The 17493-nt window shown below is 33.8% G+C and overlaps 1 protein-coding gene across 7 annotated transcripts in view; it reads left to right on the top strand.

The window, feature by feature from the left end:
* Positions 1-17493, top strand: part of CNTLN (centlein) — a 311458-nt gene that overhangs the window by 253277 nt on the left and 40688 nt on the right. For all 7 annotated transcript variants that reach the window (XM_053205061.1, XM_053205064.1, XM_053205063.1 and 4 more), the window contains 5 exons: positions 3445-3636; positions 9444-9541; positions 11206-11332; positions 12738-12875; positions 13652-13837. In XM_053205061.1, the coding sequence (XP_053061036.1) occupies positions 3445-3636; positions 9444-9541; positions 11206-11332; positions 12738-12875; positions 13652-13837 (741 nt within the window). The remainder of the gene's footprint in view (positions 1-3444; positions 3637-9443; positions 9542-11205; positions 11333-12737; positions 12876-13651; positions 13838-17493) is intronic.

Genomic DNA, 17493 nt, shown 5'->3' with positions numbered 1-17493 from the left:
GCTTTCACTGAGAGAAGTTAGTAATAGGGCCATGATTATTTGTCCAAAATTCTGAGGGATAAAAAACTCCAAACTGATGAAATATATGATTTGTTTATATCCTCTATTTCAGCATATGCTCTGTAGCATTTCTGGGCATATATAACTAATATTATGGAATATGGTTTAAAGATTGTAGATTTTGAATATTGGTAAATCAAAACATGATTATATTTTAATAAATTACAAATTGTGGTTTGCTGTCTCCATAATTTCAGTGTTTCTTTAGTTAATGAATTTTTATATTGTTAGATTGAAGTTAAAATCTACGTATACCTGTCTTAGAGATCTGAATTTATTGGCTTGGTCTTTCCTCCATGAAGGATTTATTTATAGTGTTAGGATCTACCACCGTGGAAGGATTAGACAGAAATCTAATGGCATACAAATTTAACAAATGAGAGAAGCCACCAGAGCTGTTCGGGGGAAGAAAAGAGCCTCCTCAAAGTTCAGTTTTCAGTGTTGCCTACGATTCCACATAGAATTGTGGCCATGAGTTATGTCATACCAAATTAAAATCTCAGAAAGTCTAATTTAGATGTATAGCATTAACTTCAGGATTGGTAAATGCTCTGATGCACACTACCTAAGTAAATGCTGGTAACATTACCTTACTAATAAAAGTGTATTTTAATTTATATAGTGATAAACTAATAGATTATAAATATAAACTGAAACTGATGTGTGTTCATAGCACCATCCATGCTACAAATATCAAGACTTCAATTTTTGGAAACTTTCTTTTGGTCCTTACTATACAGAAGGCATTGTTTTTAAATATTTTTTAATGTTTATTTATTTTTGAAAGAGAGAGAGAGAGAGAGGCAGAGAGACAACGTGCGAGTGGGGGAGGTGCAGAGAGAGAGGGAGACACAGAATCCTAAACAGGCTCCAGGCTCTGAGCCGTCAGCACAGACCCCGACGCGGGGCTCAAACCCACGGACTGCAAGATCATAACCTGAGCCGAAGTCAGAGGATCAACTGACTGAGCCACCCAGGCGCTCCAAGAAGGCATTGTTTTTAGATAGCCTGGGGAATACATAGGGGAAAAAGGCACAGTCCGCTCTCAAGGATTAACTAGGGTTCATGGTTGAAGAACAGGCATAGAGCAATGGGAGATAAGAGAATGGAGAAGTTACTTTGTTGAAGAAAAAAAGGAAGAAAGAACAGAAGCCTTCATAAAGGAGGAACTACTAAACTCTTCTTTAAGCATGAGCAAGATTTCAGCAGAAGGAAACACCATGTGTAGAGTTATCAATGTAGAAATGGCATTGGTTTGGGGAATGGCAGGCAAGATTGACTTCAGGTGATATCTAACTGAAACAAGTTGAAGCTAAATCTTAGCCTTATTGTAACCACAAACATCTGAGCTTTATTCTTTTGGGGTGAGAAGCTTCTGAAAGGTTTTCAAATAAAGGAATAGGAGGCCAGTGTTGTTTTAGAAAGTTGTATAAAAGATCATTTCAAAGGAGGGAAGATTGCAGCAAGGGGAAGGGCTTTGCAGTAGTCTTAGTAGGATAGTGAGAGTCTTCATTAAGAAAGTGGCACAGGGAAAGAATATGAGAAGCATTACATAATTTATAGAACCTGACAATTGATTGGACATAGAGAATTAATAAACAAGGAGGGAAATGGATTCAGGCTTGGGAGATAACCAGAAGATTTTCAGTCTTAGGGAAATTATAAGGTTGTTTTTAGATACTAATTATTAGGTACTTTTGAGACAATCCATGAATGAATATTCCCTGAAAATATATAGAACCACACCTTTATTTATTTTTTTTTAATTTTTTTTCAACGTTTATTTATTTTTGGGACAGAGAGAGACAGAGCATGAACGGGGGAGGGGCAGAGAGAGAGGGAGACACAGAATCGGAAACAGGCTCCAGACTCTGAGCCATCAGCCCAGAGCCCTACGCGGGGCTCGAACTCCTGCACCGCGAGATCGTGGCCTGGCTGAAGTCGGACGCTCAACCGACTGCGCCACCCAGGCGCCCCAGAACCACACCTTTAGATCATAAGTTCAAATATAATCAGGGGTGCCTGGGTGGCGCAGTCAGTTAAGTGTCTGACTTGTCTTAGGTCCTGATCTCACAGTTCGTGAGTTCAAGCCCCATGTCAGGCAGGTTCTGTGCTGACAACTCAGAGCCTGGAGCCTGCTTCAGACTCTGTGTCTCCATCTCTGCCTGCCCCTTCTCCACTTGCACTCTGTCTCTCTCTCAAAAATAAATAAACATTAAAAATATTTTTTAAATAAGTTCAAATATAATCAAAGAAATATTTTTTCACTGAAAAATACTTATTTCACCAAAACATAATATCAAATATATCAAGCCCTAATTTTTAATCTAGTATCTGAAATATTCATATTTAATACTATATACATATACACACAAACACATATGCAATTGTTCATATAGTTTGTAAAAGTCATGTTTATATGTAGTGTTAATCCTTAAATAACTTATTTTATCCCATATTTATATTACTATACACGTTGGCTACATCTTTTGCTGTTTCTCATTAGAGTTTTTCAGAAGGAAAGATTTTTTGCCCCCTGAGAGATTTCAGTACCATTTTATCTAATTGTTCCTTATGTTAAACTACCATATTGTAAGCTTCTTTGGAATCATAAAATAGTAATGCAGTTACCTCTTAAGGAGCTGTGAGTTGTTAGGCCATTATAGCTTGGTGGCATTCTGCTGACTGCAGATTGGTGAACAAGGGCTGACATTAAGACCATTTCTTCTACACTATTTCATAAAAACATTACCGGTAGGTATGTCTCTTAGTAAAATGTTGATGTTATTAAAAATTCAAATGTAAGGAGTTTAGTGCAATTCCACGCTAATATTACAAAGAGGACTTGTCAACAGTCAGATGCATAAGACTAAGCGAATTTGCACACTATTTATTTGAGCTAAATCTCTAATAAGCCTCTTCTGCTAATTGGACTTAACATTTATGTTACTAAATGAGAAACGTTTTGGCTGCCATATAGGATAGTAAGACCTACCCAATGGAATAAACAACTAACATCTGTTATCCTGTCCTGCTCCAGCTTGGCTTTTACCAGTTAAGTACATCAGCCCTGAAGTCAAGGTTATCAAATATGTGAATCTCTGGCTCAGCCATGTCTATGTGAAGTCAAAGAAATATCACATCATGAGTAAAGACCAGCCAACCAAAAGATACTAGATACAGCTGGTCCATTTTGTTTTAACCTTTACAGACCCTACGACCAGAAGCAAAAACTAGTCGAGGTTATAATCTTTGTAAAGTTTTAACGATAACTATTTTTAGAATTAATTTCACTCTTTAGCATTAGAATTTTATGCTGATAATTGTTAGGTTAAAGATAATTATTTTAATAATACATTTATATTTATTTTCTTTTTAAAAAAGAAGCTAAATTTGGATTTGGCTGACCTTCGGAAGGAAAAAGAAGACTTACTGAAGAAATTGGAGTCCTCATCTGAAATCACAAGTTTGGCAGAAGAAGTTTCCCGAGTAATAGTTCCACGGATACAAGTTACATCACTTGGTCCTTCAAGGAGCATGGATTTGGAGATGAAGCAATTGCAGTGTAAACTAAAGGTGATTATAAATTTATTAAACGTGAAAATATATATTAGGTTTTTGAAAAATGTTTATTTATTTATTTATTTTGAGAGAGAGGGAGAGCACAAGCAGGGGAGGGGAAGCGAGGGGGAATCCCAAGCAGCCTCCACGCTGTCAGCATGTAGCCAGACGCAGGGCTCAAACCCACAACCCGTGAGATCATGACCTGAGCCGAAATCAAGAGTCAGATGCTTAACCGACTAAGTCACCCAGGTGCCCCTTAAGTTAGTGAATCCTTAAAGACATGTTTATATCGATGCTAATTTTTTAAATTCTACTAAGGGTAAATTATGGCATAAATAATCCAAAAATTATTGATTCTATATTTGATCTGTTTTAGCCTAGTAGATTCTTATATGGTAACTCATAACACTACTCTCTGAAAAATGACAAGACACCATGAAATCCTAGGATGGTGATAGAAACTGGCCATTGTCATTTCTCTTCTACTGCTGAACTCCCCCTCTGACCTCCATTCCTCCCTGCACTGAACAGAATCCTTTCTGTATCTACATAAGTTGAATTGCTTCCCTCTACACAATTGCTGCTATTTTAATTTGGTTGTTGTTGGTTGGAAATGTGGAAGGAGGAGGGAAGTGGAGGGAGGGAGAAGCCCTGAGCAAAGGTGGGTTAGTATAATAGATTTCAGTGAGTTAGGCCTGAGAGTAAGAATGACAATCAGTGTTCTTTCTGTTTATAAAGAATTCTATCTAAGTCCAATTGAAACTGTCAACAACTTAAAAATAAGGCTGACCTTAGTTTAAATAGAATTACCTTGTAAGAAACAGGATTTGTGGCTTCTAATTGCAAAGTTTATTTTCATACTGTTTAAAACAAGCTCGTTTATTCCTCACGTATTTAATTATTTTGTTCAGTGGGGATTGCTAGCTGGTAGCTAAAAAGACAGTGTGTTTGGGACCATCAGTGTAATGAGAGTCACTAGAAAGAAAGTTCTGGTTGGACATGCACAGAATACATTAGGAACAGAGTACCTATGACTGTTAAGAGAGTATTAGAATATTGAATTATCAAACAGACTCAGTTGTTTTTAATTCAAAAGATGATACGTACATTCTCCAATAATATCTTTAAATGAAGGATTGCTAAGTATAAAATAGTATAAAGCTTAAAGTAAATGATTGTATCATTACTTGAAAATATTTTGCTTTGTTAATAAGAATGAGATATACACAGTGGCATTAATTTAGATAATTCTTGAATACCATCATCTTCAGACAGTTCTTGTGTGCATAACTTGCCTCAACCACTACATTTTATAAGTTTAAAATACCTTGTGTAATAGAAACATGAGAAAAAATAGTTACGTAAGTTTTGGTGTATGTGGATGTATCTTCTTAAAATGCATTTCTGTCTGTGAAAAAGTGGAATAAAATGTACAAATTGAACATTTCAGTGTTAGCTTACTATACAGTGTTAGGTTACTATACTATCATAGAGGCTTTAATTCATGGTTCTATGATTCTTCTTACATTTAAGTCTTCATGCTCCTAATAAAAGTTTAGTTTTCAATAAGGTAAAATAGAATGTTGGATCCAATAATACCTAATCTGACCTCTAATTTTTTTTAAGTTATTAATAGCTTTAAGTCGACTTATATTTTACTTATGTGATTTTACATACTGCTAATGTCCTAACTTAATTTTTGGAAATAATAGACCCATATCAATATCTATAAGTTATTTACCTTATGGTTTCCCATGGTGTCAGTTTTTACCTGTATATAAATCTCTCTTTCACTTTGGAGGAATGTGTGAATCACAAAGGTAGGACTATGAGGATGCCTGGAGCATTTAGACCACACTTGATATATACTTGAAGTGTCCATGAGTAGCCTGCAGTCCTGGAACACTGGCCCGCGACAAAAGGATAAATCTCTACTTTTGTCTTGTTTCATGTTTTAATATGGAAATACCTTAGAAGACCAGTACCTTAACGTACATAATACTCTGTGCTACTACAAATTTCTGTTTTGATATTCTATTAGTTTGCTAGGTCTGCCATAACAAAATACCAGAGACTGGGTGACTTAAATAATAAAATATTTTTTTCTCATAGTTCTGGAGTCCACAATTCCAAGATCAAGGTATTGATTAGGTGTGGTTTCTTCTGAGTCTTTAGAATTATTACCTTGTAGATGGCCACCTTCGCTGTGTCTTCACATGGTAATCCCTCAGTCTGTGTGATTCTGTGTTTAATCTCTTCTTGGAAGGATACCAGTCATATTGGATGAAGGCCCACTGATATGGCCTCATTTTACTATACTTACCTCTTTAAAGGCCTTATCCTAACACAGTGACATTTTGATGTTCTGGGGTTAAAATGGCAACATATACATTTTGAGGGGACACAATTCAACCCATGACAGATATCAAATCGTTAGCACAATAATTTTCCAAGAAATGACTTCTTTTCTAGTTGATGTTTTTATGCTAAATTTTTAGAAAAACTGGTTAGATTTGTATATATTAAAGGCTTATATACATCTTTTTTATTTTATCCAAGTAACTTTAGACTTTTCTGTATAAACTCTTAGGTGTACTTCTCAGATATACGTGATACATTCAGTATCATTTGAGTGCTCATGTGTATTTTCATGTGTATGTTTCTTCAAGGTACTCAACTTTATATAGATAGATGATCAAATATTTAGAGACATACAAATTCCTTCCAGTGAATGTTATATATATGCATATACATATACAATATACCAATATACATACATGTATGTGCATATATATACCATTATTTTGTATTAGTTTATTTGTAGTTATATACACACTTTGAATTGAATAGTACTCTAATTTATATTTGTGATTCTTTGACTTCTTGATTGTTGAAAGCATCCCTTTTGATATATACCGTGTTCTTTTCCAGTTTCCCAGTAAGTTCGTAATGAAGCATAGTAGTTTTTAAACTACTGTTCCTTTATATGTAACCTGTTGCCAGGCTGGTTCTAAGTCCTTTACAAATAGTAATTCATTAATCCTCATTTCTACCCTGTGAAATAAGGTCTGTTATTCTATTTTACTTTTGAGAAAGCAGAGACACAAAAGGTAAGTTAATTGTCCAAGGTCACTAAGCTACTAAGTGATAGAGCTGAGATTAGAACTCAGTCCATCTGACTTCAGAGTCAATGCTTTCATTCATTACACTCTGCAATTAAAAAAAAAAAAATGTTTAACAAACTTAGGAAAGCTCTAACCATGATGGATTCTTACCATTGTGACATTTTTGACATACATGTTTTACTCCAGATTTGAGGTCATGCTGCAGATAAATTTTGTATAGTAGAAATGGAAAATGCTAGAGGCCCTGGGTTTTGATCACTCTTTGTGCATTAACTTCTTATGGGACTCTACTGAGGAAATAACTTCTCCAGAGGTTGAAAGCAGGCATACCTTTCTACCCACTCCATAAGGATTTTTAAGAATCAAATGAAGTGGCTCTGAGATTTAGAGATTCTAGAAAAAGTATATATCAAGCTGGTGTTGTTTTATTTACTGTAATTCAGTAATCCCTCAACTATCCAGAAGCCAGAGTTATAGCAATTTCAGTCACCTAAAATAACAGCCTTAAGTCTAAAAACAACTACCTTAAAATCCACTTAATTTATTCCACTGAAGATATTGTCAGGCTTCATTTACTGCCCCTTGTCTTTTATTTTAAGTACCACTCTAATAAGTCTATTTGTTTAACTTCTGAGCCGAAAATATCTCAAAAGTAGCGAATGAGAAGTAGGCATATTAAGGGGCAGGATGATTGTTTTCAGTCAGGAATATGGGAAAAGCAAGAAATGTCGACCAACAGACCAATAGAGCAACAGAGAGAAAGAAAATATTAAAATGTTAAGGTAAAAACACAAAATTAGAAAAACAGCACTCTGGGACCATTTAGACTAGGGGTAAGTTGCCATTTATATCATAATAGTTCCAAAAGACATGACTATATAATGATATAGTGATACTATAATACAGCAATATAATATATATAATTAATACAGTGATTATAATATATAGCTATATAGAAGTATCTCTATTAGCTTAATGTAATTATAGATGTTCATATTTCTAAGTGAGTGAACAATCATTCCAGAGAGAATTTAAGATTAATAATTAAAGCAAAAGCTTCAATTATCTGCTAAATTCACTAGTGTGGAATATCTTATTCTGGCAATGCACATCATATATGCTGGAAATTTAGATTGCATTACACAAACATTTAATCAAAATTTTTAAAATTCAGTCTACTTGCCATGTTAAGGTTTTTAAGCCTAAGTTTTTAAGAAATTTATATATTTAATGTAAAAGTTAAAATTATTTCAAAAATTTTATTCACATATTCTATACCAATAAGATATTTAAAGTCTGTCTAATGAATTTGACTTGTATTTAAATGGTGTGAGCAATGGTTTCATGATTAATGGTTTCATCTTTACAGATTTACAATTTTTTTTAGCATGAGTCAGTCAAACCTGGGAATAGTTCTAACAGAAACAATTGATTGTAGTTACAAAGAAAGATTAGCAAAATAACTATTCCAAATATATTTAAAGCTATCATATTTTATTCTATTTATATCAAATTAATACTTCTAAATTTTAACAAGTAACTTAATGTATGTTATTACTGTCTTGTAGGTGGAGAAACTATAATATCAGACACACTAGGTAATGTGTCAGATTACTTATCTATTTAGCACTTGAGTCAAAATTGAAAGTTAGGGTTCCTGATACACTAGTACCTCTGTCTCTTGGGCTGTGCGTTAACAAATACCACAAAGCTGTTCTGCTTTGAAAAACTCATGTTTATGCATGAATATTTTAATAATAAATAGTATGATCAATAAATTCAAGTAAGGAAGTATTTAGTATCCCTAAGATTCCTTATCAGTTATCTATTACTGTCTAACAAACTATCTTAAAATGTAGCAGCTCAAAACAATGGCAGTTTATTAATTCTTAGGATCCGGTGGGTTGACTGGGCAGTTCTTTTACTTCTCTCTTTTGAGTTTTCTGATATGCCTGCATTCTTTTAATTCAAGGATTTACCTGGACTGCAAGTTCCAAGATAGCCTCACTCACAGCCTGGGAGTTGGTCTGCAGGCTGTCTGCTGGGATACCCCAGTACTCCTCCATGGCCTTTCCTCTGTCTTCCCTGCAAGGTGATCCCAGGCAGCATTCCAAGAGCCAAAGGTGTAGCTGCAAGGGTTTAGGCCCAGCAGCTGGTACTTGCATAATGTCATTTCTGCCACATTTGCCTTGGTCAAAGCAAATCACAGGCCAGACCAGACCAGGCTTAAAGGTTTAGTAGATGGATCCCTCTTGATGGGAGGAGCAGCAAAGTATTTGTGACCACATTTAGTCTGTTATAACAGGTTCTTAGTAAATCAAGCTTTCATTTCACGTGATCTTGTTAGCCTATCAAAATACTAAATTAATTACATGCACATTTACATTTTACAGAGATAGTCCTTATTCCTCAGAAAGTACTTTGGGTGTGTACTTTTTGTAATTGTTATATGATGGCATTCTTTTGTGGTTTTGGTGTGTTATATGAAAATTTAGTATACCATAGTACTTCTGTTAAAACACATAAAATAAACCATTTAAAAATATTAAAATATACAAGTATATTAAAATGCCCTTCTTAATTATAATCATATTTATTTCAATATTATTCTTCATGAGAATGGCATTTATTTTGATGCTGCATTTGACCAAAAATTGAAAAGTTTATTTGATTTTATATGTGTTTTTAATCTAGAATGCAACTAATGAGCTCACTAAACAGTCCTCAAATGTGAAGTCTCTGAAATTTGAACTCCTAGCAAAAGAAGAACACATAAAGGAAATGCATGAAAAGTATGTTCTTGATATTTTTATCCATTGTATTTGGTGCCACCTAGTGGTAGTTAACTCTATTAAACATTGCACGCAAGAAACAAAACCCCATGTTAAAAATTAGCTTTTCCTTCCTTCATGTTTAAGCCTCAATAAGATGAAAGTTCAAGGAATATTATCTATAAGCATAGTTGATGACAAGCTATTTAATATTTTTTAATTAGAGTAAGAATATTTAAAGTTATATTTGCTTTCTTAGAAGTAACCATTTAATTTTGAATGTATATAAATTAATGACCTAAAGACTACGAACAAAACACTTCTGAATGTGGTAATTCTTTGACCAAAATTATATATGTAGGTTGATCTCAAATTGGATTTAATGCCTAAGCTTATAAAGCTAAGGTGGAAGAAAAGGAAAGTTTTTGTTGGTCTCTAAAATAAATGGAAGATTACAAAAGTTTGTATTTTATGTGTTGTTTTTTTTAACAAAAAGGGGTTTAAAATGTCCTATCTCACTGAATCAAAATGATTTTCTCTGTATATTTATAGATGTATGAGAGCTTAGGGGGTGATAACATGTTTAGGTGGAATGCGAGTCTGTCCCTGATAATTTGAGAATATATACATATGTATTAGCAAAATAATGCAGATACATATATACTACATTTTAAGTGAAGATCACTTAGAAGTGATATTAACAGATGAAACTACTGACAAAAATATTGGTTAATTTTGTAAACAAAGTATCTTCAAGTTTATTTATTAGCATAAGAGGCAGTCTTATTTACTCTCTAATAGTGAGGGCCCTAGAGAAATAGTCTTTGAATCCTAGTTCCTCTACCTGCCAGCTCTGTATCTCAGTTTAATAGTATTAGCTCATAAAATTCTTGTGAAGATTAAGAGAGAGCGTGTAAAGTACTTGTAACAGAGACTGGCACCTAATGAGCACTCAGTAAATGTTACCTGTTATGATTTAGTAGGCACAGTAATAGTTGTTTCTGCAGCTACCATTTCATATCTGTCATCAACTTAAGCTAAACTGATATGTCAGTTCAATCATACGTGATATTAAATTAGAAGATACCATGCCTAATTTTAGTGTTTTTGTATCATATTATAAGATTTTACATTTGTTTGTTTATTAAAATACAGAATTATTTTCTATCAGTGCTATGCTTTTTAATGATCTCTGAATATCAGTTTGATTTTTCTGAGCAATGCAATAATATAATTTAAATATAATTATTTTATTTTATTTTTTATCTTTTATTTTGAGAGAGAGTGCAAGCAGGGAAGGAGCAGAGAGAGAGAGGGGAGAGAGAATCCCAGTGCAGAGCCCAACACGGGGCTGATCGTCACAAGCATGAGATCACAATCCAAGCCAAAATAGTCAGATGCTCAACCAAGTGAGCCACCCAGTCACCCCTAAATATAATAATTTTAATTTTTCATAAATTTTGTCAATCTTTCTCAATTCTTCAATTTTTATGCCTTAATGCATATATATTATACTGTAATTACCAGTCACAACTGGATTTTGGATTTTATAAGTACACAGAGTATGAATAGATCAGTACTCCATCTCATGCAAATATCTTATTAATTTGCAATTAATATCAGTTAGCATTTAAAAATTCAGTATTTTCTATCTCTCTTATAAAATCTCTTTTTTCCCCTTCAAGGATATCTCGAATGGAGAGGGATATAACCATGAAAAGACATTTGATAGAGGACTTGAAATTTCGACAGAAAGTAAATTTGGAAAGTAATGAGAGTATTAATGAAATGTTAGAAAATCTTGAAAAAAAGGTATCAATTTTTATGTTCTCTGACAGTAGAAAATACCACTTTTCTCTTACCTTCTTAACTTGAATATTCAGTCTTAATAAATTCCTAGAAAATATTCATAGAATACATGTCTGCTGTTACATAATTACATTGTTTGATCTGAAAGTACGTTATTTGTTTTAAAATTCAAAACTCTAAAATGTCATACATAATATAGTCACACGTTCTCTTTGTATTTGTAAATACATGAGAGGATAATCACATTTAATTTTTAAAACTTTCACTGTTTCTGGGTATGTAATTACATTTTATTCAACATTTTAAAGTTGAATTTATACAATTTATAAATTATTTATTTGCTTTATTTAATTTACTAACATTTATGATAAAACCAAGCATATATTTTTAAATGAAAAAGGTAATAACCAATAACTACCAGAAGATCTTTAAAAAGTGTACTTACCACAGTTTTTTAAAAGTGTACTTTTTCCTTTGATACACTTAATTCAGTATACTTAGGAAGAGAGCTTTATTTAACATAGTTGTATATCTGGCCCCAAAGTAGAAATCAGCAATTTGCTGACTAAGAGATATTAAAAAAAAAAAAAAAAAAAAAAAAAGGTGCTATTTGCACAACTCCTAAAGCAGCTTGTGCTCTGGCATTCACTAAATGTTATCCACTCCAGAGAGAGCATCTCCCTTACTTTACTTGTTGGAGATAAAAATCTAAGTATCTCTTAGCTCAAATGGATTTAAGAAAGAAAATTTTACATAAGGAAGACAAATGCATGTGGATTTTCTTTCTCTTTCTCTTCCCACACACCCACATAAATTATAATTACTTCCTATAGGTTTTTTCAGTGTTATCACTGAAATTTTGCTGATTTTTAAACTTTAATAATCATTTCAGATATAGTCTTAGAATCTGTGTATAAGTAATTATATCTTTAGTGGCATTAAATGAAAAAAGAAAAACTATTTCTTCTTGCAAATGTATAATAACTATGTTACATTATTATTTAATTTTATCCAAAAAGTACATGTTATATTGGAGATAGAACTGAAAGTTATCCATGACTTACTTAAGAATTCAAGACAACCAATCCCCTGCTTAAGGAGGTTAAGGTTAGTAATTAAAGGAAACATAGTTAAAATTAGTATTGTATTCATACATTTTTGTGCATTTTTCATTTTGCTATTGATTGAAGGATTTTAGTCTCATTCATAGTGAGTTCTCCAAATCTAATTTACTTGAATTTGATATCATTTATATTTTTTTGCTGTTATTATTTAAATGTGATATCATTTATGAGAAAATAAATGAAATTAGACTTATTCATGGATCATTTGGTTTCTGTTGAAACAAATAGAGTATACTCCTAGAATGGCTTTACCAATAATAGTTATCGTTATGCTTTTAATGTAGGTGAAGACACTAACTGAAGAGTGTTCCAACAAGAAGGTGTCAATTGATTCACTAAAACAGAGACTCAGTGTTGCTGTAAAGGAGAAGTCACAGTTTGAACAGATGTATCAAAAAACTAAAGAGGAATTAGAAAAAAAGGTATGCTTTTCAGACATGTTAGCTTAGAAATGGAATATAACCATATCTTTTTCATTTTTAAAACTGTAATTTTTTTCTGCCCAAAATTACTATGAACAAAACTGTTCATACCTCTACATGAAACACTAAGCATTTGTTTAACATTAAAGGTAATGCTATATTAGAGAAACAAATTTTGTATCTTAATTTTTTTTCATTTTTTTAATGTTTATTTTTGAGAGAGAGAGAGAGAGAGAAGGCACACACAAGCAAGGGAGGGGCAGAGAGAGAGGGAGAGAAAGGATCTGAAGAGGGCTCCATGCTGACAGCAGAGAGCCTGATGTGGGGCTCAACCTCACAAACCATGAGATCATGACCTGAGCCAAAGTTGCACGCTTAACTGACTGAGTCACCCAGGTGCTCCTTGATAATGGCTTTTAAATGAACACTACTATTAAGAACTGGCAAAAGTGGATATAAATTTTTTAGATCCACCTAAACTTATAAACTAATTAAATATTTCCATTGACATATTAGATCTTTTGGTCTAAAATAGCTTCCATGTCTTTAATGATTTATAATTTTTTAAAAACAAACTAATTTTGATGATAAATATATGAGAATATGTGCTCACCATATTTTACTGAAAATAAAAAAACCATCAATTTAACCCAAATAAAAACAAACACATACATAAAAAGAATCATGAAGTCATTTCTTTATCTAACATGAATAACTAAATCTTCTAAATATGTTTATGAATTATTTTTTATTCTGTGATTACCGGTCTTTTGCAGGATGTCAAGCTTGGTCTCCTAGTATCAAAAATAAGTGAGACCGAATCTGCAATGGCAGAAATTGAAACAGCAGCATCCAAGCATCTTCAAGGATTAGCACTGAAAAGTGAGCAGGCCCTAGAAGGTGCACAAAAGAAGTTGCTCTTAGCCAATGAGAAAGTGGAGGAGTTCACCATCTTTGTGAAGGTTTGAATTATTTGCAGTTTACTAACTCGTGCTTTAGTTCAGGCAGAGTGGTGGCCTACTTGAGATGATTTGGGATATTTTGTGATTTCTTTCTGCTTTCTGAAAACCATAAAACATCTTCTTCTACCTTACTCTCCACATTGTTCAATTTTTGTCTATAACAGATCTGGTTTTATAGCTTGAGCTTAAAATTTTCTAACCTGTTTTTACTATTCTTTTCTTAATGTTAGTTCAGTTATGAAATTGCAGTAATCACATAAGATAGATTCTAAGATGAAATAATTAAGTCATTTCCATTCTACTCTCCTTTTGAAAATCCAGCAGGAACAATCAGAAACTTGTCCCAGGTTTATTGAAGCTCAGAGACATCTCAACCCCAGTCCATAGCCTGTCAGACATGGAATGGGTAAAGGAATGGTAAATGACTTAGCAGAAAAAAAGGAAGACAAACCTAAGTGCCCGCAAAGGCTGTACTCTCTAGAAATTATCTGACAGCTGAAGAATCCCCAGAAAGGCTCAGTAATTGGCTATAAGGAACCACTGAGGGTGATGGAGAAGGGAAGGATACAGGTGGTTTGTTTGAAAGTTTTTATAAGAAGCTTTTAGGCCTGTGGTCTGTAGTTTTGCCCCATATGTTTGGACAGAGCTCTTCCCTTAACTCTTCTGTGAGAGCTGAGGAAGAGCAGCTTTGGTTTCAGAGACACCAGGCACTGAGGACCAGGAATCTGGTGATTGCTCTGCTGCTTCAGTCCCACTATAAGTCATTTACACCTCTATGTGGTGCCTTTTCTTCTGCCTCGTATTATAGCTAGAAAAGGAATCCATTGCCACTAGAGAGATTATGAGTCTTTTAAAGTCAAAGACAATGTTTTATCAATTTCCACCTTCACAACATCTACCTGGTGCCTTGCAAAATAATTGGCATGTGGTAAGTAATGATCACTACCTAATCAAGTTAAATTTCCATTAGAAATGTAAGATTTCTTTTAAAGTTTATCTTTCTTTATTTTGATAGAGAAGGAAAGCAAGCGGGGGAGGGAAAGAGAGAGAGGGAGACAGAATCCCAAGCAAGTTCTGCACTGTCAGCATAGAGCCCAATGCGGAGCTCGAACTGACAAACCATGAGATCATGGCCTGAGTTGAAATCAAGATTGGACACCCAACTGATCAAGCTACCCAGGTGCCCCAGAAATATGAGATTTTGATGATACTTCTTTGGCCTTTAAAAATAATCACCAAAGTAGTTTGATTACAGTGGGAAAGCAACTCTTTCTCTCTTTTCTCCTGTAACCACGCTGTTCTTTTTTCTTTTTTTTTTTTAACAATTTTTGATGAGATTAAGTTCTCATGCCATTGTGTCCTTCAGAAGGCATGCATGATTAAAAACTGGCATGTCATATACTACAAAGCTGTAGTAATCAGTATGGTACTGGCACATAAATAGAGACATATATCAATAGAATAGAGAGCCCAGAAATAAACCCATGATCATATGGCCAATTAATCTTCAACAAAGGAGGCAAGACTAGGCAGTGGGAAAGACAGTCTCTTCAATAAATGGTGCTGGAACAACAGGATAGCTACATGCAAAGGAATAAAACTGGTCCACTTTTCTACATCATACACAAAAATAAATTCAAAATGGATTGAAGAGCTAAATGTAAGATATGAAATCATAAAAATCCTAGAAGAGAGCACAGGCAATAATTTCTCTGACATTGGCCATAGAAACATTTTTCTAGGTATGTCTCATGACGCAAGGGAAATAAAAGTAAAAATAAACTGTCGAAACTACATCAAAATAAAAAGCTTTTGCACAGTGAAGGAAACCATCAACAAAACTAAAAGATAACCTACTGAATGGGAGAAGATACTTCCAAATGACATATCTGATAAGAGTTAGTATCCAAAATATATAAACAGCTTATACAACTCAACACACAAGAAAACAAGTAACTCAATTAAAAAATGGGCAGAAGACATGAACAGACATTTCTCCAAAGAAGATATCCAGATGGCCACCACATTAAAACATGCTCAATATCACTCATCATCAGGGAAATGCAAATCAAAACCACAGTGTGATATCACCTCTTACCTGTCAGAATGGCTAAAATCAATAATAAGAAACAACAAGTTTTGGTGAGGGTATGGACAAAAGGAACCCTCACGCACCATTAGTGGGAATGCAAACTGGTGCAGCCACTGTGGAAGGCAGTATGGAGGTTCCTCAAAAAATTAAAAATAGAATTATCATATAACCCAGGAATTCCACTACTGGGTATTCACTCAAAGAATATGAAAAACTAGTTTGAAAAGATATATAGACCCCTAAGCTTATTGCAGCATTATTTATAATAATCAAATTATAGAAGCAACCCAAGTGTCCCATCAATGGATGAATGGATAAAGAAAATGTGGTATATAGATGTACAATGAAGTATTACTCAGCCATATAAAAGAATAAGATCTTGCATTTGCAACAACATGGATAGACCTAGAGAGTATATTGCTAGGTGAGCAAAGTCAGAGAAAGATAAATACCATATTATTTCACTCATGTGTAATTTGAAAAACAAAACAAATGAACCAAGAAAAAAGAGACAAAAAAACAAGATTCCTAACTTGGAGAACAAACTGCTGATTACTAGGCGAGAGGTGGGGGGGGAGGGGGGATGGATGAAATAAGTATAGGGATAAACGTCTGACTTCAGCTCAGGCACAGTTTATGTGTTTGAGCTCCGCATCAGGCTTTGTGCTGAGAGCTTAGAGCCTAGAGCCTGCTTCAGATTTTGTGTGTCTCAGTCTCTGCCTGTCCCCTGCTTGTGCTGTGGCTCTCCTCTCTCTTTCTCTCGAAAATAAATAAACATAAAAATGTTTTTAAAAAATTTAAAAGAACTGACATAGCATAGCCCTAGAAATTTACTTAAGTATATGATATATTTTCAATTTATGGTATCTTTATAAAAGGAAAATTTAAACTATACAATAAAATAACAATGCTACTTCCTGTCTTCTTCCCCTAATAACCCCACTACTATTTCTATTCTTTATTCCTCTAAAAATTGGCTCTTAAAATTTTTTTTAATTTATTTTTTATTTTTTTATTTACTTTTTAATTTACATCCAAGTTCATTAGCATATAGTGCAATAATGATTTCAGGAGTAGAATTCAGTGATTCATCCCCTACATATAACACCCAGTGCTCATCCAACAAGTGTCCTCCTTAATACCCCTTGCCCATTTAGCCTATCCCTCTACCCACAACCCTTCCAGCAACCCTCAGTTTTTTCTCTATATTTAAGAGTCTCTTGTGTTTTGTCCCCCTCCATATTTTTATAGTTTTTGCTTCCCTTCCATTATGTTCATCTGTTTTGTATCTTAAATTCCACATATGAGTGAAGTCATATGATACTTGTCTTTCTCTGATGAATTTCGCTTAGCATAATACACTCTACTTCCATCCGTGTTGGTGCAAATGTCAAGATTTTGTTCTTTTTGATTGCCAAGTAATACTACATTGTATAGTATACCACATCTTCTTTACCCATTCAATCGTTGATGGACATTTGGGCTCTTTCCATACTTTGGCTATTGTCGATAGTACTCCTATAAACATTGGGGTGCATGTGCCCCTTCGAAACAACACACCTGT

Source organism: Acinonyx jubatus, chromosome D4 (genome assembly GCF_027475565.1).
Source record: "Acinonyx jubatus isolate Ajub_Pintada_27869175 chromosome D4, VMU_Ajub_asm_v1.0, whole genome shotgun sequence".
In the NCBI taxonomy this organism is placed as follows: domain Eukaryota; kingdom Metazoa; phylum Chordata; class Mammalia; order Carnivora; family Felidae; genus Acinonyx; species Acinonyx jubatus.
Note: the sequence above shows the minus strand (reverse complement) of the source record. Positions and strands in the feature narration are given on the sequence as shown.